Consider the following 25,868-nt stretch of genomic DNA (forward strand, 5'->3'; position numbering starts at 1 on the left):
CTGTGCCAATTTTAATATGCTATAATAAATTATCTATATGGGATAATAGGCAAAAACTTCATATACATAGTCTGGGGAAACAAAAAAAAAATAAAATAATTTACATCTTAAAAAGCCTTGTGAAATGTCCCATTTAAGTCAGATGTATTAGCAAAATTTGTTTAATCATTGCAATTTTGTGATTATGCAAATAAGCTTCCAGTGCACATTTATAACATTCGAATAATTTTTTTTAAATGTGTTAAAAATGTGATTGTATTTAGTTTATATTTTTCTACAGTAAATCTGTCCAGTAAACATTATATTGCTTGTACTTAAAGTTGCCATAAAACGTAAGTATCGATTGAGTAAAACCAGCTTCTCAAATAAGGAGGGGCTGGATATGAATTTGTACATCGAGATCTGATTGGATCGTTTGAAGTTGGGTCGTGATGCTAATTGCTAATCGCTAATTTAAAAATGGCGAAATCATATATTTGTGATTTTAAGTGTGTGCTTCAACTCAAGGGCCTCAATCTGTTGTTGAGGTCCTGATAGATCCAGAAATGTATACACATTATACAATGACGATTGTTATGATTGTAATTATGTACATGTAATATAAATTTTTATACATTATTGTTTTATTGCTAATAAACTGAGAGCACATATATGTTCTTACACTTTTATGAATTTTGTGTTTGTTCTGTAACATTTCTAAACAGCTTTCACTTATAGGTCACATGTACATTTACTACACTTGTTGTCAAATTTCGTACAATACTGTTTTGTTTTCACGTGTTGTAAAGACAGAGAAAAATGAACCAAACTTTTATACCAAACACAGCAACACAATAGAAAACAATGTATGCTAAAAATCATCTTTAACTACACTATAAACCAGGGGTCCCTTTTTGTGGGCAAGGACCACCACAATGGATAAAACAATTGATATAGTCTACTCAAAACTCTTTTGTTTTCTTTGTTTATTTAATTTAAATTTAATATACGTGTTGATATGTTTTAATAACAGAAGACTCAGACAGCACAGGAAACCAAACACACATTGAATGCTACAGTTGTGATTGTAAGTTTGTAGACCTCTAGGAAATGTCTGCATATTTTGCATAAACAAATATCCTAAGTTAATTTGGAAAGAGTAAAAGAGGTATTCAGACCAATCACAACGTACAGATTAGCTGGCCAATCAGGGATACACCGCTTTTCAGATCGATTAGTTTTGTACAAAATCAATGTGTTTGAGGAAGGCAGGAATATCAGGAGCTACAAAAATGTACAGTATGTGGAAAATAACCACGCAAACACATAATATTATATAAAATACACAAAATAACCATGTCTTTAGTAAGGAAATAGATGCACTTAAAAACAATGTAAAGACTCATAAACATTCAAGTAGAAATGTATCTGAAGAACAATAATCTGTATGTGTGTCATGTTCAGGAAGTGAGGTTACATATCAGCTACAATGTGTTTGGTGCTGCTGTTAGTTCATCTTCTGGAACTAGTGAGCTAGAAAGTAACAAAGCTGGAAGTTAAAGGCATCTTATTAAGTCCTAAAGTAAGTAGAATTTATACCTGGACAGAGCGCACATCTGAAACTTTTTCCTCTAGTCAAAGGTAGGTGTAAGTAAAACATCTTGACTCGTTTACATGGAGAAAATAATAATAGTAACTTAAACTGTGGTGCACCTAATGTCTACAGATCAGTATGATTTTAGGCGTGAAAAAAAAGGGATTTTAGTTTTATACAGATACAGAAAACGTATTAAAAAGATTTTGTTCCAGTAGAACTTGTTTGGCTTAAAAACATTATAACGTAACAGACGTAAATGGAGTGGTGATGTACAGATGCCATCACGTTACTGCATTGCTTTGTTTGGATACTAAAGTATGCAGATATTTTCTTGTGTCATTTTACATCTATTTACTATAGCCAGTTTATTTATCACAGAGTAAGAAAGGATCATTGAGGATCTGTATTGTCTAGGCTGAGTGTAGTTGCACGTTGTGCATCAATGTGAGAAACATATGAAACAACTGAAATATTTTAATCATTGTGTTTGCTAGCTCTGTATGTGTGGAAAAAAAGTAAAAATAAAGATAGGTAGGTTTCAAAGAAGAGTTAAACACAGTCAGACAAATATATAGTTCCGCCAAAAACTCACGCTATAGTTTGAGCTAATCTTGAGCTGCGAGTTGGTATTGCTCTCTATTTTAAGTCCGTTATGAGGTTCATGTGAGAATACGTTAGCTCAGACCACTTTATGTGTTTGCAGCAGGCATTCATGACACATGCATATAATTTCACACACACACACACACACACACACACACACACACACACACACACACACACACACACACACACACACACACACACACACACACACACACACACACACACACACACACACACACACACCAGCTACAGGTAACAGATCTAAAGTATTTTTAGTCACTTATTAGTCACTTGACTTTGGATTTCACGTACACTGATCTCACATCAGTTACGTTCTCTTGTGTCATGCAGAGAATAGCAGAGCAGCAACATACAAAAAGCTAACGACACACACTGTGCTAAAAACTGATATTTAGGGATGCAGAGACAGAGAGTGGAGATGATGGTGGAGATTTATGAGAGTGGAGATGACTTCAGGACCCAGACAGACACCTATGCAAACATTCAACAACCACTTCAGACTACAGGTAGTGACTTTCATTTCTTTGCTTAATGCAAAACTAACTAAATCAATTTGAGTGTAGATGTGTGGTGTCCTTATTACACAGTACATAATACACTGGTAAAACGAATGATATAAAAAGCTTAACTTTAAATCTGTTCTTATCAGGAAGTGAGTGTGTGATGAAGAGAAGTCACAGATCAGTTTCAGTGTGTTTGGTGCTGCTGTGTGTTCTTCTACTGACTGCAGTCACAGTGCTGTGTGTCCTCATCTATACAAACAATCAACAGTTTAACATCAAGAACAAAAACATCACAGAAGAGAGAGATGAAATAAAAGCCAAGTATAACAATATCAGTAAACTAAGTGAACAGGGGACACATCTTTGTGGTAATCTTAAACGACAACAAAAATATTCAATTTTACAAGAATGCAGTTGCAAGTAATTGCAACAAAGTTGTTTAGTTCAGTATATTCAAAAATGTTTTGGCAGCTTAATTGTTTGTGTTTACAGATGGATGGATTTACTATAAGTCCAGTTTGTACTTCATTTCATCTGAGAAGAAGAGCTGGACTGACAGCAGAAGTTACTGTAGAGAGAAAGGAGCAGATCTGATCATCATTAACAACAAAGAGGAACAAGTGAGTGAAAGTGGTTTTGTATCTGCATTGTAAAAAAATTAGCATGAAGTTAAAACAACTTGTCAAATCAACATACTATTTTAGGTTTGACCTGTAAATAGTTTACATAACAAATTTTAACTAAATTTTTAAAGTTAAAGTAGCATAAAAATATAATGCTGCATTTTAAAGTAGGTGATGGTCAGATAAAAACAGCTAAAAGGCTCTGTATTATAATATTAATGTGTTGCTTCATCTCAGGATGTTATTAAGATGATTACTGACCGGGACAGATTCTGGATTGGTTTATCTGACAGTGCTGTAGAGGGCAAATGGAAATGGGTTGATGGGAGCACACTGACCTCTGGGTAAAAAATCTTTAAATTTAACAGATTTTTATCTGATAAATGATTCTTACAGTCAGTATCATATCACACAGAAAACAACACTGAAGATCTAATAATGATCTGTTGTTTCAGATTCTGGGCGGCTGGAGAACCCAATGGTGGTACAACAGAGAACTGTGCTGAGTCCTTTACGTCAGAGTGGAAAGATTTGTCATGTAATATAGCTATAAAATGGATTTGTGAGAAAGTATTTTAAAATAGGTTCTGAAAAGAGACACCCAAAGGATTGTATTAAGAGAGATAGACAATAACTGATCGAACAACTGAGTTTTAATTTCAACAAACCACCATTTTTGCCATAAGTGCTTTCATTTCATCAGCTCATTTTCATTTAAAATGACACACTCAAAATCAACACATTTTTACTTACACCTACAAAAGTGGCAATTTTAACATGCTGTAATAAATTATCTAAATGGCATTATGAGCTAATACATGTATAAAGCTTTACATACGTACTCTAGGGACACCAAAAAAGCCTTGTGAAATGTCCCATTTAAGTCAAATGTATTAGCAAAATGTGTTTAATTATTGCGATATTGTGATTATGCAAATAAGCTTTCAGTGCACATGATTCTAATAAAACATTTTTGTAAATGTGTTCATAATGTGATTGTATTTAGTTGTTGAGTAATATGAAACAATTATATACTGAATGGTGTGGCCAAACATTGGATGAGGTTGGATGATAACCCCCAAAACATTCATCATATTCTTTTGACAGTATTCTGAGATAATAGTGCTTAAATCTGCCAGCTCACCAAAAACATCCAAATAGGGTGTCATGCCAAACAAAAATACGTTCTCCTGATTGAAATGACAGCTTTGCAGTGGTCAGGCCACCATCATGTTTGTGGCATGCACAAGGTTAACAGTACATTCACACGAGGCGTCACTGTTAACACTTGACGGAGGGCGTGTCTTAAGTGCTTAAGCCCTGACGCGACCATCATAGTGACAACAGCCAATCGCAGTGGACCTCAACACTTCCTCTTCTGGGCTGCGTTCTCCGAAACTACCTTAACGCTACGTCGTTCTTAAGTTGTACCTTAAGCTGTACCTTATCGCTAATACGTGTTTTCCGAAACGTTCTTAGTTACGTATCACTTCTGTAAGTCGTTCGTTCGGAAGGTTGGTCTGGAGCACTCTTAGCTATACCTTATCCCACATGACTCCACTAGGGGCCATCACTTTCATAAAAGCTTACATTGCAGTCTATATAACTAAATATTTGAAAAAAAAAAAAATGCAATACAATCCGTGTTTAATTAGGCAAATATTTTTATATTTAAAGAATAAAACATTTACATTTACATTACATTGATGGTTGTTAGATTTTTAATTATGTTTTCCAAAGGGAAATCAACTGCGAACTATTAAATGCTACATGATTAAGAAACTATTTAAAAAATATATTTTGGGTGATGGAGTTGGTGAAACTGGCAGCTATACAGCAAATCCTACTATTTCATTTGTGCATTTCATATCGGTTAAATCTTAGTCTAACGGCTAGTAATTTAGCTGCATAAATAAATTGGGTAAAATTACAAAAAATAATTATGATTATTAATGTTAATTCGACTTTGCATCAAAGTTTTTTAATGTTTTATAACTTTGAGGCAACTGCATGCCATATTCTTTATAAATATTCAAAATAAACTGTGCACTTGATTACTGCTTGTATAGTCTAAGGTCAACAAAATTTCCACATTAAAACTAATCAAAGCTAAAATCTAAAGCAATCATACTATATATTTATAGGCTATTATATAATATTTTATATGTTATATTTAGACAGACAGGCTCCAGAAATGCGTCCATTAAGCTTTATCTGCATTGTTAACGCGCTGCTTGTGCATACAGTGTCCAAGCACAATAAACGCGTGAACTAATGAACAACAGCAGTTTGTTTTTATATATTTTAAGTGTAATGCACAGCCAAGTACTTGCACAACCCACTTTATTCCCCTGTGCAACGCACTTATTGGGAACCCCTAAATTATCCTTTCAAGTTAAGGCATAGCGGATGAATTGGAGCGGTTTAAACATGATACGTTTGGAAATAAAGTTGCGGGTTTTGCACGGGTTTGATATAAAATATAGAAGGTTGAATTTAGTTGTTTGCAATTTGAAATATTTTTTACCAGATATTCTTAATAAATTGAACTTGAACTATTTCTAAAATGTTTCTTTAATAAAGAACACCGCTATCTCATAACGCAGCGAAACCTATTACATGAAGTGAATAATTGATTGTCAAGCAATCGATATCAACCTATTCAGCACCTCCACCATGGACAGCACCCGCTAAGGTCGAACTTAAGAAGGTTTACCTTAAGCAACATCCTAAGGTATAGTTCGGAGAACACACGTAGGAAAGGTATACCTGTAGTTAAGGTTTAACTTGAGAGTTTTCGTAGCACGCTAAGAGACAACGTTATCGGAGAACGCACCCCTGTTCTCCAGTCCTGCATATACCTAATTGGCTGGTATAACAAGATTATTTGCATTAGGCGAGCTGACTTGCTGACGCCTGCGTTGGTGCTAGAAAAGTTTTCAACTTCTGCTGCGAGCAACGCCTGTGATGCAGATGAATCTACACTCAGTTCGGCAATGCATGACAACACCCATTTAAAATAAAGAGAAGCGTTAAGGCTGAGGCCCCGTGTGAATGTACTGTAAAAGATCACTATACTGAACAACTTACTTTAGACCAAAACATCCTCCTCAAACACACAAATGACTATTATTTAAAAGCTAAGTCAATGCAAGTGTATGAACTTATGTACCGTATATGCATTGAACAAATGCCTGATGTTTGTATTTATGTCTTCTGTTTAGTTTAGTCATTACAGTGTTTTTACATGGTGATGTCATTTTAAGGCATTAACTGCTCTGTATTATGTTTAAACACCCATGGACAGTAGTGGTATCACATGTTAATTTACAATATATTTATTCATTACAATAATTACAATGTCCATTCTCTAAACAGGCTTATTCAATGCTTGCTAGATGAGAATTACTTTTTATAACATTTAACAGGATATCACACATTCTTTTTCATATGTTAGTTTCAGTAAAAGCTTCAGGGCGGGACCCTTCACAGCATTAAAGGACATCTTAACATACAAAAACAACCCTTCATTCATATTATCTCCAAAAGACTGAAGACATTAACAAATTTTCAATAACGGGAGCTTTTCTAGGATGCAGTCGATTGACAGAGAAGATGATGGCGAGACGGGCATCTATGCCAATGTAGAAACTATAAACAATGTCTGTAGAAGAACAGACGACTCGGACAGCATGAGAAGCCAAACGTTCCAACACACAGGTACAGACGCTCAAATCATTATAAAAATAATAAACATTAACATTCTCAGTATTATCTGAAAGATAATTAATCTGCATATCTGTCATTATCAGAAAGGGAAAATGTGAGGAAGAGAAGTTACAGATCAGTTACAGTGTGTTTGGTGCTGCTGTGTGTTCTTCTACTGACTGCAGTCATAGTGCTGTGTGTCCTGATCTATACAAACAATCAACAGTTTAACATCAAGACCAAAAACATCACTGAAGAGAGAGACCAACTACTAACTAAATATATCAACATCACAGAAGAGAGAGACCAGTTACTGTTTAAATACAATAACATGACAAAAGAAAAGGATGAATTATTAATCAACAATAACAAACAAACAGAGAAGATAAATGAAATGTGGAGGACTCTAAATGGTAATCTTGAAATTCACTAAAATGTTTTCTTATAAAGTTTCATAAATCCAAACTGATTGATGGACTAAATGCTAAACTGGTTGTTTTGTACAGATGGATGGATTAACTATCATTCCACATTTTACTACATTTCATCTGAGCAGAAGAGCTGGAATGACAGCAGAAGATACTGTATAGAGAGAGGAGCAGATCTGATCATCATTAACAACAAAGAGGAACAAGTGAGTGAAACAAGTTTTGTTTTTGTTGCTGGTGATGGAGGTCAGTAAAATAAATAAATAAACCTGCTGTCTGTTATATAAATGTGTTGTTATGTTTTATTCTCAGAATTTTATTCAGAAGAATTATGGTAATGACAGACTCTGGATTGGTCTGACTGACACTGAGGAGGAGGGCAGATGGAAATGGGTTGATAACAGCACACTGACCACTAGGTGAGAAATCACTAAATTGAACTGATTATTATCCAATAAATGATTGTCACAGTCAGTATCATATCACACAGAAAACAACACTGAAGATCTAATGATGATTGTTGTTTCAGCTTCTGGAAGACTGGAGACCCCAACAATCATGAAGGTAATGAAGACTGTGTTCTGATTGAGTCAACAGGGTGGGGTGATTTTCCATGTACTGATTATTTTAAATGGATTTGTGAGAAAAAGATTTTAAAATTAGTTGTAAAATGAGATATAAGTTCATTCAGTAAACTGTGAACACCAGGACCTTCAAGTCATTTTATAATATAGGCTTAAAATTAAATAAATATACATGCCAGTGCAATCCTATGTCTTTCACAGCAAAAATACATTTTATTCATTTCTATCTTGTTATTGCAAAAATGAAAGGTTATCAGGAAATTGATTATATTGTTTTTAGTTGTGTGATGTTAAACATATGAAGAAAGTTTTGATCATTGTTGTGCCGGCTGTAGTTTATACAGCATTATACATCATTTAATTCTGGTTTTCGAATCTGATTGGCCAAGAGCCTTTTCCAGCAATAATATATACAATGCGAACAGCTTACAAACAACCATTTTTATCACCTCACCACTGGTCTTTGTTGAATTAGTACTGGAGGCCTGTTTCACCACTTTAGCCATTTTCATAAAAAAACTATTTTATAGCACAAATTTAGGTCCTACTTTACATTAAGTGTACTTTTATAATAAAACTGCATTTAATAAACGGTATTGTAATTATTATGTTCTTATGTGCTATTCTGGGTAGGTTTCCGGTTAAAGTTGGTAGGAGTGTACATAACTAAAGTAGTGATTTTGAGTGATTGTTTGCTTTACAGTGTAGTTCTGATTGATTGGGTGTCTGTTGTTTAATAAACACATTGGGGTGGATTAATCCAGAACTAGGCTTGGTTATATTAGGACATTTAAGTAGTTTTTACAAACAAACCTTACAAAAAACAATACTGGTGTGCATCTAAAGACAAAAATGGCACTGATATACTGTATTAGTTAAGATATGTCGTTTTTTTAAATTAAGCCATCTCAAACATGCAGTTTATTCTGGGACTAGGATAAGCCCTGTCCGGAAAACCACCCCATAATGTATATGCAAGCATTAGCTGTGAGGTTAAAAGATATAGTCTGTCACTCACAAAAGTGGGTGGGTCTTAAAAGAGAAACACATTTTTTAAGACACACCCAAAATCAACACATTTTTACTCACACCTACTGTACAAAGTGGCAATTTTAACATGCTATAATACATTTTCTATATGGTTTAATAAGCTAAAAGTTTACATAAGTAGTCTGGGGACACCAAAGATAATTTTATTCATCTTAAAAAATACTTGTGAAATGTCCCATTTAATTCAAATGTATTAGGAAAATGTGTTTAATCATTGCAATAGTGTGATTATGCAAATAAGCTTTCAGTGCACATGATTCTAATAAAGAAACTTTTTTTGTAAATGTGTTCATAATGTGATTGTATTTAGTTGTTGAGTAATATGAAACAATTATATAATGCTTGGTGTGGCCAAACATTGGATGAGGTTGGATGTTACTGTATAACCCCCCAAACTAGATAACTTTCTTTTAGGAATTTGTTATAATCCCTACTGATTGAAATCATAAACAAACTGCCCCAAAATGTTCACATCTCAGACTTATCTGACAATCTCTGTTACATTGTAACAATTTTGCAGATATTTTCAACTGTTTGAATTTATTTTAACCCATTCTTTTGACAGTATTCTGAGTTAATAGTGCTATCTGTTAGCTCACCATAAGCATGCCAACAGGTTCTCATGCAAAACAAAAATTCCTGTCTCCCAATTTTAAAGCTTTGCAGTGGTCAGACCACCATCATGTTTGTGGCATGCACAAGGTTAACAGTACATTCACACGAGGCGTCTGAAGTGATCATCATGGTGACAACAGCCAATCGCAGTGGACCTCAACAAATTCAACTGCAGGCGGATCTACAAATTAAGTTCGGCAATGTATGAAAACACCCATTCAAAATAAAGGGAAGTGTTAACGCTGACGCCCCGTGTGAATGTACTGTAAAAGATCACTATACTCAACACTTAGACATCATCTCACCATTTGTATTATGCCATGTTGCTTGACATAAAACGTACTTTAGTCATTTTAAAAGGACAATATTTTATTGGTATAAAGTACATTGGTTGTGTATTTGATATAGTACAATGTGTTTGCGTGGTTTATGGTTTAAAAAAATGCATTATTTTCCACATACCGTACATTATTGTAGCTCCTCTAAGCCCCGCCCATCTGTAAAAAATTGATTTGTACAAATCTCATCGTTCTGAGAAAGTGAGGTGTTATCCGATTGGATTGGATTGGATCCGTGTTGTGATTGGCCAAATACATCAATTGCGTAAACGGAATTGTGACACTCTTTACCATGTTTGAAAGATGAGCTCCCAAAGCAATAGTGAAAGCCATGAGATACAATTGTCTTTAATACCTAATCAATACGAGCCTGAATCTGACCCAGAAATCGCAGATGACCAAGTTGATCAATCAACTTTACCAGCGCGACGTAAGCAGAACTTAAATGTTCGGTAAGGTAAGGCTACTAAAACATAAATCATGTCTGCATTTGTGATCGTAGAAACGAAAAACAATGTGTGCTACTCTACACTGCTCAAAACTCGCAATTGAATCGTCAGTGGAAAATTATTTAAAAATGAAAACAGGTTATGTACAAGATGTGAATCGAAAGAATGTACTTTGAATGAATTGCTCCACTTTTTAAACAAAGCCTTTGTATACATCCAACCTTGTACTCCACCCTTGTTCAGAAAGGAAGTTAGTCTTCCTTAAAAGGAGAATGACTTTTCCTAACAGGCTACAGGATACCACACATTCTTGATCACAGTATTACAGTTTCAGTAGAACTTTTCACAGCAGTGAAGGACATCTTAACACACAATAACAACCTCCAGTGGTATTATTTAAATATTTTAAGGATAATAGTTCTTCGAGGATGAAGTCGTTTGACAGAGAAGATACTGATGTGATGAACATACATACCAATGATGATAATTTTAACAGCCACAATGACTGTAGAAGAACAGACGACTCGGACACCGCGAGAAACCAAAAGTTCCAGCACACAGGTACAGACGCTCAATTCATTATTATACTAATAAACATTAACATTCTCAGTAAGAAGTGAAAGAAGATTAATCTTTGTATCTGTCATTATCAGGAAGTGAGCGTGTGAGGAAGAGATGTTGCAGATCAGTTACAGTGTGTTTGGTGCTGCTGTGTGTTCTTCTACTGACTGCAGTCATAGTGTTGTGTGTCCTCATCAATACAAACAATCAACAGTTTGACACCAAGACTGAAAACCTCACTGAAGAGAGAGACCAGCTACTAACCAAATACACCAACATCACAGAAGAGAGAGACCAGCTACTAACCAAATATACCAACATCACAGAAGAGAGAAAACAGCTACTGTTTAAATACATAAACATGACAAAAGAAAATGAGAAATTATTAATCAAGAATAACAAACAAACAGAGAAGATAAATGAATTGTGGAAGACTCTAAACACATCAGGTAATCTTGAAATTCACTAAAATGTTTGCTTATAAAGTTTCATAAATCCAAACTGATTGATGGGCTATAAGAGCTGAATCGGTTGTGCTAACAGATGGATGGATTTACTATCAGTCCAGTTTGTACTTCATTTCATCTGAGCAGAAAAGCTGGTATGAGAGCAGAAGATACTGTAGAGAGAGAGGAGCAGATCTGATCATCATTAACAACAAAGAGGAACAAGTGAGTGAAACATGTTTTTGTATCTGCTGCAGGTGATAGGAGGTTATTATAAATTTGCTGTCTGTTCTCAGGATTTTATTAAGAATGCTGGCATACAACACATCTGGATTGGTTTGTCTGACAGTGATGATGATGGCAAATGGAAATGGGTTGATAACAGCACACTGACCACTAGGTGAGAAATCACTAAATTTAACTGATTATTATCCAATAAATGATTCTCACAGTCAATATATTACATAGAAAACAACACTGAAGATCTAATGATGATTGTTGTTTCAGCTTCTGGAAGTCTGGAGACCCCAACAATCATGGAGGTAATGAAGACTGTGTTGAGACTGAGTCAACAGGGTGGGGTGATTTTCCATGTACTGATTATTTTAAATGGATTTGTGAGAAAAAGATTTTAAAATTAGTTGTAAAATGAGATATAAGTTCATTCAGTAAACTGTGAACACCAGGACCTTCAAGTCATTATAGGTTTAAAATCAAATAAATATATCTGCCGGTATAATCCTATATCTTTCACAGCAAAATTTCATTTTAATCATTTCTATCTTGTTATTGCAAAAATTAAATGTTATGATATGATTGTATTTAGTTGTGTGTGTGATGGTAAACATAATGTAAAAGTTGAGTCGGCAGTATTAGCTGGGAGGTTAAAAGATATAGTCTGTCACTCACAAAAGTGGGCGGTTACACTGAAGTCTTGAAAGAGAAACACACTTTTGAAGAGCGCTTAACTATTTTTGTAGATATTGGTCACATGAATTTGGACTTTGCGCAATAAACAAATATCAGTTTCATTTCCTTCTGTCAATCGAAGATGAAAAGATGGTGCTGTGAATCATTTATTAGTGTGATCTGAAAATGTGTTATGCAGCATTTACATGTATTTGTGAGAAAATACTTTAAATTTGGCATTACAACAGAAAGTTATCTATTTTGAAGATTTACTGTAAATATAAAAAGAGATCTTTCTGATCTGGACAACAAGGTATTTTGATTTTCTTTGTGTAACATTTTGTCTAATAACATGCTGTATAAGTTTAAAGCTGTGATATTAACTTACACTTGTATTAAATTTGTGCTGTAATACTTTCACATAATTATTGTAAATGGATCTAAAAAAAAAAAACGTTTGAAAATAAATCTGATAGTGTAAACAGTTGTGTCTAACTTTTTCACTTTACTTTATTGCATTTACATACTGCATATGTTTCTATTCAGTTTTGACAACACATGTGTACCAAGGTCTTTAAACATTGTAAAAAGTTTATTAACAGTATTCAGTCATTCCTTAAAGGATGTACAGTATTTCTAACTGATCTAAACCTCAAAACAGTACAGCAGTGGACACACTTTACAACTATTGTAGCGAAACATTCGGAGATTGGACTCAATGGACAGTTTTTCAACTGGAACAGATTTTTAATAGAGAAAAAGTAGCACAAACCTAAATAATGTGCTCCTGTATATCTCAATGGTAGAGCAATGTGTTACCACTGTAGAAGGTCATTGGTTCGAACCCAGAGAACATACATGCTTAATAAATGTATACCTTTTAATGCAATGAACTGTAAGTCACTTTGGATAAAAGCATCTGCCAAATGCATAAATGTAAGTCTACTACAAAACACACTAAACAACATCACTGGCAAACCATTTAATCTTTCGACCCATGTAGTGATATACATGAGCTACCTTAACGCATTTCGTCAATATATATACTGTATGTAAAGGGTATGATGTACATCTAGTCATTTGTTAGCACAAAATAACCCCAACAGGGTGTGCAGGACCCAACCCAAAGACTGGTGACGTATAATATAACACATGCTATTAATATCTCACATGAAAAAGTGGATATTAATTTAATCACATTCTCACTCCCCCAATTTTTGGCTGTGCCAGCCAGTATCAAAAAGTCAAAATGCTTTCATGCTGATATGTTTCATTTATTTCCTTGTCTAGCAAATTCCAATTTAGCTTCATCATCAACATAAAATAAATTGAAGTGCAACAATATCATCCAGCTTACATACTGTACTCCATGTGTTAGAAAACTGTTTGCCTTGACTGACAGGCATTCTGTGAATAATACTACATCCTTTAAGTAATAGGACCCTACATGTATTTTTTTTAGGTCCTGTGACTGGCATGCAACACTAGAGAAGTTATTCAGCAGCCTAAAGGATTAAATAAAATACAAAACTAAATCAAAATTTAGCTCTAAACCATTTAACAAAAAATGGCCAGCGTCTGCGTGAGACTGTATCTGCTTACTGGCCAATTGAAAACAGAACCCGTTCAAAAAAAAAAAACATTATTTTGGCAATTGAATGCGATGTCGAAGATACACCCAGGGCAAAAGTTCAAAACTATTTTTGTTCATACTAGTCACATGAGTTGAATTTTACAATCTGATTTCAGTTCTGCTTTGTTGTATAAGTCTCACTAAAAACAGAAAGGCAGATCAGGACAGAACAGCAAGATACAAAGAGCTACATTAACATTCATCACAGCATCATTTGATAGCGTTTAACTATAAATGTCTAAAAATACTAATCAAAATGTGGACAAGATTCAGATTCAGGCAATGGACAAAGAGGGAGTGGAGATGATCTATGCGAATGAAGATGACGTCGGGACACAGACAGACCTCAATACAAACAGACAACAACCACTTCAGTGTTCAGGTACTGTAATAACAATCATTCATTTGCCATAAAAATGAATAAGATGCAAAGCTTAAGTTCATATCTGTCATCTTCAGGAAGTGAGCGTTTGAAGATGAGATGTTACAGATCAGCCACATTGTGTTTGGTGCTGCTGTGTGTTCTGTGTATGCTGATCAATACAAATCACCAGTTTAACAACAAAAAACTCACAGAAGAGAGACTACTAACCAAATATACCAACATCACAAAAGAGAAAGACCAGCTACTGTTTACATACAAAAACATGACTAAAGAAAAAGATGAATTATTAATCGAGAATAGCAAACAAACAGAGAAGATAAAAGAACTGTGGAGGACTCTAAATGCATCAGGTAATTTTTAAATTCACTAAAACTATGCAAACATTGAAAATACTGTATAAAAATAAACGTTTGCTTAAAGTCTCATAACCTAGAAAAATCAAGAATGATTGATTGGCTAATAGCTGAACTGTTTGTGTTTACAGATGGATGGATTTACTATCAGTCCAGTTTGTACTACATTTCATCCGAGAAGAAGAGCAGGAGTGAAAGCAGAAAATACTGTAAAGATAGAGGAGCAGATCTGATCATCATTAACACCAAAGAGGAACAAGTGAGTAAAACAAGTTTTGTAGATGCGGAGGTCAGTAAAACAAATACTGCAGTCTTTTATCATACAAATGTGATATATTTTTATTCTCAGGATTTTATTCAGAAGAATTATGGTAATGACAAACCCTGGATTGGTCTAACTGACAGTGATAAGGAGGGCACATGGAAATGGGTTGATGGCAGCACGCTGACCTCTAGGTGAGAAATCACTAAATGTATCTTATTATTATCCAATAAATGATTGTCACAGTCAGTATCATATCACACAGAAAACAACACTGAAGATCTAATGATGATCTGTTGTTTCAGCTTCTGGAGGTCTGGAGAACCCAATAGTTTTGGAGGTGATGAAGACTGTGTTGTGTTTGAGTCAACAGGGTGGGGTGATTATCCATGTTTTCATAATTATAAATGGATTTGTGAGAGAAAGATTTTAAAATGAGTTGTTAAACGAGAAGTTAACTTTAAATCATTTTCGACTTTCTGAGTAGTCTTAAATTCCAGTGTTAACGTTAGGTTAACTGGATATGTCAGATTGCCCGACGTGTGTATAGATAAACTTATGTGGATTCATTTGTGTGTGTGTATGTGTGTGTATAAACTTGTGTGGAATGACGTTAAGAATAAATATATTGTTTTTCACACAATATATTCTAATAAATAAAAGTTATCAGTAAAGTTGATTGTATTTAATTGTGTATTTATTTGTGTGTTTGTGCAAGCTTTAAAGTTCTGCGTAATTAAGGGCGTGGCCACTTGAGTGACGTTGAACAGCCACTGTCGTCACTAGAGTCAAGCTAGGTTTGCTTGGTTTTAGAAACCAGTCACCTTAGCTTCACCCACGTCCTGCCATTTTACCCATTTTCGGATATCCGCGAGTGATGCGCAGTGACCATAGACTGTAAAAAATTGACGTAGTGTCCGTGAAGTCACCCATAGGTTTCTGTAGATTGTTTTTGAAGCTTAAAGTAGGCGGTGCCTGCCGTCCCCATCTTTGCCGCGCATCACCACGCATCACTCGTGGATATCCGGAAATGGGTAAAAAGGCGGGACATGAGTGAAGCTGAGGTGGCTGTTTGCTGAAACCATGCAAGCCTAGCTCAACTCTAATGACAGCAGTGGCTGTTCAACCGTCACTCAAGTTGCCACGCCCTTAATTATACAGAACTTTAAGGCTTAAAGTGCCCATATTATGACTGCTTTTCCACAAGTTATACAGGTGTATGAGTTCCATAAAGCATGTTTCAAAAGATGTTTGCTCGAAATAGCTTGTAGGAAAAGATTGTTACCCATCTCTAGGAACCTCTGTTTCAGTGCCTTTCAGCCGTTTTGAGCTAGTCATTACATATTTATGAGCTGCTGCTCCTTTGATCACGCCCCACTACTAACGTCATGTGCGCATGCATAGTGATATCGTGAGCAGTACAGACCATACTGTGTTATTATTTTATATATTATTATTATTAACGGTTTAATGTTGCCAACAGACAAATCATGCAGAAAAGTATCACTAATAAGTACATTCCAGGAGAAGAAACTCATGACACACAATGATTCCAGAGTAAATTGTGATGTAACAGTCTCAACAATACACTCGTTTTCCCTGGACAATGCTAACATTCCCGTTATAAAACATTTTCAAACGCATTATTTTCGCAAATTACAGAAATTTAGACCCGGCGGGGGATGTATACTGCTTGTGGGCCGCGTGCAAATTGCTAGAAGCAAGCAGGAGGTCCGGACCGTAAAGTTATAAGAGACTCGGGGGTACATTGGCCTCGTCAGAAAAGCCGGATCGGTAAGGCCCGGTCTCGGTTAGTTTGGCAAAACACTTTTAATTTGGCAAAGCACTATTACTTAGTTCATTTAGAATTGTAAAATAAAGCCGGTAAATATATTTTTTAACTTTCGAAACCACGCTATCACAGCCTAACGTTACTGTCTACAAACAATAATATATACATTTAAAACGTATAATTTAGGGCATTAGCATCAATCTATGATCTCTGTTTTGAGATACAGATGCTCTAGCATCATAAATGTAGTATTTTGTGACAGAAGATGACAACATGCAAAATATAACGTGACTTCTTACCTTTTGTGTTGATATAGTGATCGCGAATCAAATCCAGTCTGTTTCAGATGTGTGAATAATCCATGAAAGTCCAATAAAATACATTCAATTACCATTTTTGTCCACAAATGCGTATAATCCGTGAAAGCTACATACTAGTCTGTTGTTTACATCAGATTTCGCATGAACGTCTTATCGCCTACAATCTGAGGACAATTCGCGTCATAACACACTGTATATGAGATCACATTTTAGGTTTAAATAAACACGCGTTTAAACTTTGTTTTTAAAAGTAGGCGGGAGTATAATCCATAATATCCAAATAGCGCTGTTATTTCAGTGAGACATGATAACAGCATAGAGGGTATCAGCGAAGTGACTCCTCTGTGCTCTCTAGCTACCTGGTGGGTGGAGACCTGCGAGTGGGGTGGTGGGCGGGTTAAATTCAGACGGAATGTGACGAAACGGCTAGTTACGTCACTTCGGAGCTGAGTTTGAACTCACGCAATCTGAGACTCAAGGCAGAGGACATTCAGTAATCTGTATCTCACTCAAAACAGTATGGATAGATTTTTTTCCAAGTTTGTATGCGTTTGGAAGCACCAGAGACACAAAATAACACCCCAAAACCCAGAAAAAGTGAGTTTTTCATAATATGGGCACTTTAATATAATTTAAACGGATGAGTTACAAAAAAACAATTCACCCCCTCAGAGTTGTCATGAAGGGCAAAAGTAGCTATATAGACCAAAAACTATTTTTGTAGCAGGCTGTAAAAATATTATTTTCTACTGTAAAGTTGGGCATTTTAACCCTTTTGGAGCCAGCCTCTAGTGGCCAGTTGATGAATTGCAGTTTAAATCACTTGAATATTGGCTTCATCAGAGAGATTGGAAGGTTGCCCATCGGCAGTGACGCGCGGCCAAGATGGTGACGTCAGGAACTGCCTACTTTAAGCTTCAAAAACAATCTTCAGAAACCTATGGGTGATGTCATGGACACTACATCCATCTTTTTTTTTTACAGTTTATGGTCGATTCTCACAAAAATCACAGATATATAGTTACATAATACAATAACTATCAGACAGTGTGTAATCTAAATATTGTTTTATTGCTGATAAACTGTTTGTGTCTGTGCAACACTTCACAAGCTACCTTTTTGTACTTGTTAGATGTCACATGATCTCAAAATTCCCACATTGACTACAGATGGCTTCACTGGGTGGTTTTTACCGCTATTACAACAGAACTCTGATTCGGGTTTTTCCATCAAGGTTATTTAAATGACTGGTTAAATGTCACATAAAGTGTAGCATATTCTTTTGACATGTAAAGTTATGATGCTCACCAGTGTTGGGCAAGTTACTGAAAATTTGTAATTAGTTACAGTTACTAGTTACTTCTTTTAAAAGTAACTGAATTACTCTACCAGTTACTGTATATCAAAAGTAATTAGTTACTAGGGAAAGTAACTTAAGTTACTTTTATGTCTGCTTTTTAAATGTAAATATGAACATGACTGAACAATCAAACAATAAAATGATATGGATGGGCTATTTTACATGTAAGACTCCAATATATCACATACTGAAGGAGCCTATTTTGCTTTAGATTCAGCCGTTGAATATTTTTGTTAGAAATTATCTTAATATGTAAGCTTAGTTTATTTATGTATATCATTTAGACCATTTAGACAAATATTCTGTGTGTTTACATTGAAAATATATAGTGTGTTCAAATTGTGTATTGTCTCTTTAAGAATTTGGAGACAATTGTGTCAACGTGTCATATTTTCTAAAATAAATTATCATTTTTCTGATTCCATATTTATTTTAATAAGCCAGAAACGTCTCCGATGTGTCCTGCTGACAGGCGGTGTGTGTGTGCAGCACCTGTCGCAAATTATGGGTCCTCCGAAGGTTAGACTGTCTCATTTCAGTTTTCTTCGCGAACTTCTGAGGCTTCCACTTGAAAGACCGAGTTCTCACCTTTTTAGGTTGCATGCTTAGCAGGGCGCGGCCATGGAATTGGGACACAGCTTGTGAAGCTTGCGGCGGGTAGTGTGCTCTTTGGTCTATATTGTTCGTATATCTTTTATGTTTGATTTAAATGATACACAAGATTGAAAGAAGATATTTAATCAGAAAACAGAGTATGTGGATTGTTTTGTCGGACGGACACAGAGCGAGTGGATTGTTTTGTCGGATATGGAGCGAGTGAAACTGAAACTAAATGCGCACTCACACATACTGTGGAGTTTTAACACGTTTTAACAGTTGTACAGCGCAGTGTGAATATTTTTTCTGGAAACAACAATCGCGGATCATTCTCTTCCATGAAGGCCGATGTAAACATCTAAGAATATATTAACATTTCTCAGATTTATTGCTTTTGTGGACTACAAATGCAAGTTAATGTCATACTGGGATTGCTTGGCAAAGATAATTTACAAACATGAGACCGGGTGGATTATGACTTACACAATTTTTAAACAAAGGTATGTTGTCCCGTTTAGATTTTTCATGTTCATTCTATATGCACTGTCAGCCATGAAGTTTAATGATTCATTGCGCCGCCCACCACGGTCATGCGACGTTAAATCAGAAATGTCTTGTCTGTAAGTGTTTTTTTTTACAAAATAGAGTAACGCGAGTAACGAACTCATTTAAATTTCAGTAGTTGTAATAGCGTTACTTGATTTAAAAAAATACTTAGTTACAAGCTCGTTACTGATAAAAGTAGTGGAATTACAGTAACGCGTTACCCCCATCACTGGTGCTCACATAGAAAAAGTTGATTTGAGTCTAATAACATTTTTTACTATGTCACTGTAATTTCCTTCCTGCTCTTTACTGTATTTAACTAATAAGCATTCAAAAGCCCATCAATAAAATAAAAAGCAAATTAAATCTTAGTCCTATATTTTTGTTTAGGTTTGGCCAAAAAGAGATCTAACTCTACTGTAAATGTTACACATTAGTAGTTACACAGTAAACAGATCTTTACACATTGGTCTCGGATCAGTTCCGTTTCCTTGCGTCATTCTCATCCTCCAGAAAGAGAACTAGGGAGAAATACACAGGAAGAACTTTAGCACATATTCACTGCGTTTGAGGGTAAAACAGCTGCGATGTCTGATGATATTTATCACAATGTGCTCAAAACTGAGATTAAGGGAATGGACAGAATGGAGATGATGGTGGACATCTATGAAGGTGGAGATAACTTCAGGACACAGACAGACTCAAATACAAACAAACAACCACCACTTCATTCTACAGGTAATGACTTTCATTTATTGGCCTAAAACAAATACAACAATTACAAAATTCTGTCATCTGTCATCTTCAGGAAGTGAGCGTGTAATGAAGAGAAGTTACAGATCAGTTACAGTGTGTTTGGTGCCGCTGTGTGTTCTTCTACTGACTGCAGTCATAGTGCTGTGTGTCCTCATCAATACAAACAATCAACAGTTTAACATCAAGACTCAAAACCTCATAGAAGAGAGAGATGAAATAATTGCCAAGTACAATAATATCACTAAACTAAGTGAACAGTTAAATCAGAAGATAAATGGACTGCGGACTTATCTTCATGGTAATGTTGAACTACAACTAAAACACAAATATAAAAAAAAATGTAAAAGATGCAGTTAATAGATTTTTTTCCAAACACTATTAGCCTATAAGTTGTGTTGCTCAGTGTAGTCAGAAAAAATACTGTAGCAGCTGAATTGTTTGTGTTAGCAGATGGATGGATTTACTATCAGTCCAGTTTGTACTTCATTTCAACTGAGAAGAAGAACTGGAGTGAGAGCAGAAGTTACTGCAGAGCGAAAGGAGCAGATCTGATCATCATTAACAACAAAGAGGAACAAGTTAGTGAAACAAGTTCTGTAGCTGCTGTTGATGTAAGAGGTCAGTCAAAAACGGTTATAAGTTATAAAATAAATGTGATTCCATAATCTCAGGATTATATATGGAAGAATCTTGGGGCCGGACACTGGATTGGTTTGTCTGACAGTGATGATGAGGACAAATGGAAATGGGTTGATGGCAGCACACTGAACTATACGTGAGAAATCTTTACTGAACATTTACCTGATTATTATCCAATATTCCTACAGTCAGTGTCATATCACACAGAAAACAACACTGAAGATCTAATAATGATTTGTTGTTTCAGCTTCTGGGGATCTAGAGAACCCAATGGTGAAAGAGAAGAGAACTGTGCTTCATCTTATTATTCAGAATGGTATGATTATTCATGTAAAAAAGCTTATAAATGGATTTGTGAGATAAGAAGAGATGAGTTATGAATTACGCAGTATATTAAGTTGCATACCTTGTGACAAATTTGGGAAAGTAAAGACAGTATGTGGGTCTGGGGGCTTCCTTCCCTGTAATAATGTTTTGCTATTTGAACATGTAAACAAAGCATTATGATGTACTCTTGACAAGTAAACAGACAAGATTTGGTTCAAGTGAAAACTAATTTATTAACACAACCTCACTTGCTTGTTGAAAGGAAAATACTAGAGCAGTTAACAATACTGTTGTGCTGCAAAAAGTTGTGTTAAAAAAGACAAGAATGCTGTCATCTTAATTTTAATTGGCCAAAAGAAAAGTTTTATGGGAAAGACAGCTCAACATTACTGTTCTCAGTCTCACCTCACTCCCGTATATTCATTATCGATTCTTGTGATGTTTACTGTGCTTGCCGAACGTCACACCCCCTCCCCCATCAAAAAAAATTTTTTTAGACCTACACAATTTACATACATTATATATTTGAATTACAGCTTGTTTGCAGGTATGAAGGTGACCACAGATAGTTTAATTTTGTAAGTCTAACTGCTATAAAATTTTACGAAACAGACCAGAACAATGCAGGAAACTAGAACAGACCTGTAATGCAATTTTTGCGACACTAGTTTTGCAGTATGTCACAATCAAACATGATTTTACATCTGTGAGTTACTTTTTGCCGCTTTCATGATGTCCAATTCTTTATCTCACATCAGTTATTTTCAGTCTGCTCTTGACTGTACAGTATGTATATTATATTGGATTTCTGATCCTTCAAAAATGTACACACTGCACATTTAAGCACAGAACCCCTTTAAATTAAGGTGCTGGTTCTGAAACTGATGGTTCGTTCAACAGTAACACTATGAAAATGAAATTAAATCCTTAAATTTAAAACTGATTTACTTTTATTTTGAAAAACTCAGAGAAGTCAAACTTCAGGATGTGTTAGAGCACTAAATAACCTGTAGATTGATCAGTATTGTAACAGATGAAAAGAGTAACACAACACGTTATAAGAAAAAAAAATGAAATTTAGAAATGTACTTTCTGGACCTACACGTGGACAACGGTGACGAAATAATGCGATATAATCATCAGGTCTGTCAAGAGTTGTGTGCTAAAGATGCTGTCATAGTTTGGGATGCAAATGTTATCAGGGCTCAGAGAAAATCGCTTTGTTTCTTTTGTCCCGCGTTACTTTTTGATTGATTGATTGATTACAATCAATTTTGCTTTACTGTTTGGTTTTACAGTGTAGTTGTGATTGATTTATTTTGTGTCTGTTGTATTAATAAACACAATGTATATGCAAGCATTAGCTGTGAGGTTAAAAGATATAGTCTGTCAATCACAAAAGTGGGCAGTTACACTGAAGTCTAATAAGAGAAACACACTTTTGAAGAGCTCTTAACTATTTTTGTACATATTGGCCACATGAATTTGGACTTCTTGGAATAAACGCATATCAGTTTCATTTCCTTGTGTAAAACAGAATCAAAAAGCAGAAAAGAACAAACTCACCAGCCATCTTACAAGGAACTAAGAAGAACATTAAACAGGAGCACATGTACCAGTGTTTGCCCGATAAAGACCTACCATAGAGAATGCAGCGCTGAAGATCTAATGATGATCTGTTGTTTCAACCTTTGCTGTTTTAGTGTGCTGTGAATCATTTATCATTGTGGTCTGAATGTCACTTTTTTTCTAGCTGCTTTTTTATTTTCATGCGGAAATTTTGCTTTAGTGGTTTTCAACTTTTGTCCACTGTGCTTCAGTTACTGTACAAACTGTTTGTTTGAGCTCAAACAATGGCAAGAGTCTGCACGAGACTCTGCTTACTGGCCAATTGAAAACAGGAGAACCATTTAAGAAACCATTATTTACAACTGAATGTGATGTTGAAGACATAGAAACAGTTTAACATATCAAAAGTATTTTTGTTCATACTAGTCACATGAGTTTAATTTTTACACTGTGATCTCAGTTCTGCTTTATTTGTTTAAGTCTCACTAGCGTTAAAACAGAAAAGCAGATCAGGACAGAACAGCAAGATACAAAGAGCTACAGCAACATTCATCAAAGCATAATTTGACAGCGTTTAAATATAAAAGACCTAAAATGTCTAAAAATACGTATCAAAATGTGGACAAGAGTGAGATTCAGGGAATGGACAAAGAGAGAGAGGAGATGATCTATGAGAATGAAGATTATGTCAGGACACGGACAAACCTCAATACAAACAGACAACAACCACTTCAGTGTTCAGGTACTGTAATAACATTCATTTATTTGCAATAAAAAGGAATACGATGCAAAGCTTAAGTTCATATCTATCATCTTCAGGAAGTAACAGATCAGTTACAGTGTGTTTGGTGCTGCTGTGTGTTCTTCTACTGACTGCAGTCATAGTGCTGTGTGTCCTGATCTATACAAACAATCAACAGTGTCACATCAAGAACAAAAACATCACAGAAGAGAGAGACCAGCTACTAACCAAATATACCAACATCACAGAAAAGAGAGACCAGCTACTAACCAAATATACCAACATCACAAAACAGAGAGACCTGCTACAAACCAAATATGGCAACATCGCCGAAGAGAGAGATCAGCTACTGTTTAAATACACAACCATGACAAAAGAAAAGGATGAATTATTGATTAACAATAACAAACAGACAGAGCAGATAAATGAACTGTGGAAGACTCTGCATGCAGCAGGTAATCTTGAAATTCACTAAAACTATGCAAACATTAGAAGTAGGGTATAAAAAAATTCATAACTTACAAAAAAAAAGAGTGACTGATGGGTTAATAGCTCAACTGTTTGTGTTTACAGATGGATGCAAAGAATATCAATCCAGTTTTTACTTAATTTCATCTGAGCAGAAGAACTGGAGTGAGAGCAGAAGATACTGTAGAGAGAGAGGAGCAGATCTGATCATCATTAACAACAAAGAGGAACAAGTGAGTGAAACAAGTTCTGTATCTGCTGCTGGTGATCAGAGGTTAGATAAACAAAATACTGCGTTCTTTTATAATACAAACTTGTTATTTTATTTTCTCAGGATTTTATTATGAACAATTATGGTAAGGACAAACTCTGGATTGGTTTGACTGACAGTGATGAGGAGGGCAGATGGAAATGGGTTGATGGCAGCACACTGACCTCTAGGTGAGAAATCAGTAGGGGCCAGTTTCCCAGAAAGGGCTAAAGTTTAGTCCCAGACTAATATGCATGTTTGAGTCTTAAAGGAATAGTCTACTCATTTTCAATATTAAAATATTTTATTACCTTAACTAAGAATTGTTGATACATCCCTCTATCATCTGTGTGCGTGCACGCTTCGATAGCATTTAGCTTAGCCCCATTCATTCAATGGTACCATTTAGAGATAAAGTTAGAAGTGACCAAACACATCAACGTTTTTCCTATTTAAGACGAGTAGTTATATGAGCAAGTTTGGTGGTACAAAATAAAACGTAGCGCTTTTCTAAGCGGATTTAAAAGAGGAACTATATTTTATGGCGTAATAGCACTTTTGGGAGTACTTCGACTAGCCTGAAAAGTCTGCTCCCCTTCTCCCTCTCATAATGGGAGAGGGAGGGTGTTACTGCGCCGAGTCGAAGTACTCCCAAAAGTGCTATTACGCCATAAAATGTAGCTCCTCTTTTAAGGCCTAATACTGGATTAGGCATAAAAAAAAAAAGTTTGGTTCCGGTTGGTTGTCAGTTTAGGTCATGGGTCGGTAGGGAATTTATTTTATTTTTTATTTTATTTTTTTACAGTGGCAGCAAGGGATAGGTACTGTAGGAAATTGTTAAATATTTAAATTGAATAGCGGATATATTTGAGGTGACTTTGGCCATATTGCGTGTTTGTCTCACGCAGCGCAGAACCACGGAGAGAGAGAGAGAGAGAGAGAGAGAGAGAGAGAGAGAGAGAGAGAGAGAGCAGTAAATGCAGCTGAACGAATACACTGCGTGTTTTAAAGTAAAAAAATAAATAAATAACGAAACGCAATATGTGGAGGCCGGTGTTGAATCTGTCTGTATGATATGAAAAATATCTTACGTGAGCCTGTGGCTAAAGTATAAAAGTGGAACTCTTTGTAGCATAATCAGGGCTTGACATTAACTTTTTTGCTCACCAGCCAAAGTGGCTAGTTGTTTTTCAAAGGTACTAGCCAAAGTTAAATTGTATATGATTAAATTTGACTTTGGCATCCTAAAATTACTTTAATTCGAGCAAATTTACTTGCTAAATTAGATGCAGACTGAATTTCAAATGCAGTCTGACTACCCGAATTAAGACAACATTTAGCTGGTATATAGCTGGTATATCAGTATAGATCATATAAGATGCATGAAACACATGCTAGTAAGTAAGGCATAAATAGATTAACTTTGAATGAATATATTAAAAGTAGAACAGG

At 35.3% G+C, this 25,868-nt stretch overlaps 4 protein-coding genes across 8 annotated transcripts in view; 3 read left to right on the forward strand and 1 right to left on the reverse strand.

The window, feature by feature from the left end:
* Positions 1-25,868, reverse strand: part of cadm2a (cell adhesion molecule 2a) — a 670,454-nt gene that overhangs the window by 204,549 nt on the left and 440,037 nt on the right. The gene's annotated exons all lie outside the window — the stretch shown is intronic.
* LOC129447015 (uncharacterized) lies at positions 886-8,330 on the forward strand. Its single transcript, XM_073874221.1, is given in 6 exon segments — positions 886-2,709; positions 2,853-3,037; positions 7,285-7,433; positions 7,488-7,671; positions 7,778-7,884; positions 7,995-8,330. Coding segments are annotated over 6 exon segments (879 nt in total). The 5' UTR covers positions 886-2,600; the 3' UTR covers positions 8,140-8,330.
* Positions 10,794-15,775, forward strand: LOC141369099 (uncharacterized). The gene is made up of 10 exons (XM_073874666.1): positions 10,794-11,062; positions 11,155-11,511; positions 11,606-11,733; positions 11,805-11,908; positions 12,016-12,084; positions 14,293-14,432; positions 14,510-14,785; positions 14,920-15,047; positions 15,138-15,244; positions 15,356-15,775. Exons 1-10 carry the CDS (start codon positions 10,930-10,932, stop codon positions 15,486-15,488), a joined length of 1,575 nt encoding a protein of 524 aa, XP_073730767.1. The 5' UTR covers positions 10,794-10,929; the 3' UTR covers positions 15,489-15,775.
* LOC141369054 (uncharacterized) lies at positions 21,090-24,665 on the forward strand. Its single transcript, XM_073874222.1, has 5 exons — positions 21,090-21,196; positions 21,308-23,698; positions 23,776-24,153; positions 24,272-24,399; positions 24,501-24,665. Exons 2-5 carry the CDS (start codon positions 23,551-23,553, stop codon positions 24,609-24,611), a joined length of 765 nt encoding a protein of 254 aa, XP_073730323.1. The 5' UTR covers positions 21,090-21,196; positions 21,308-23,550; the 3' UTR covers positions 24,612-24,665.

Source organism: Misgurnus anguillicaudatus, chromosome 12 (assembly GCF_027580225.2).
Source record: "Misgurnus anguillicaudatus chromosome 12, ASM2758022v2, whole genome shotgun sequence".
NCBI classification, from domain to species: Eukaryota; Metazoa; Chordata; class Actinopteri; order Cypriniformes; family Cobitidae; genus Misgurnus; species Misgurnus anguillicaudatus.

Excerpts from the sequence above, each read along its gene's own strand:
- LOC141369099 (XM_073874666.1), top strand. The coding sequence starts at position 10,930 with ATGAAGTCGTTTGACAGAGAAGATACTGATGTGATGAACATACATACC. Across the intron at positions 11,063-11,154 it reads CCAAAAGTTCCAGCACACAG|GAAGTGAGCGTGTGAGGAAG; the intron begins GTACAGACGCTC and ends TGTCATTATCAG. Across the intron at positions 14,786-14,919 it reads GAGGACTCTAAATGCATCAG|ATGGATGGATTTACTATCAG; the intron begins GTAATTTTTAAA and ends TTGTGTTTACAG.
- LOC141369054 (XM_073874222.1), top strand. The coding sequence starts at position 23,551 with ATGTCTAAAAATACGTATCAAAATGTGGACAAGAGTGAGATTCAGGGA. Across the intron at positions 24,154-24,271 it reads GAAGACTCTGCATGCAGCAG|ATGGATGCAAAGAATATCAA; the intron begins GTAATCTTGAAA and ends TTGTGTTTACAG. Across the intron at positions 24,400-24,500 it reads TTAACAACAAAGAGGAACAA|GATTTTATTATGAACAATTA; the intron begins GTGAGTGAAACA and ends TTATTTTCTCAG.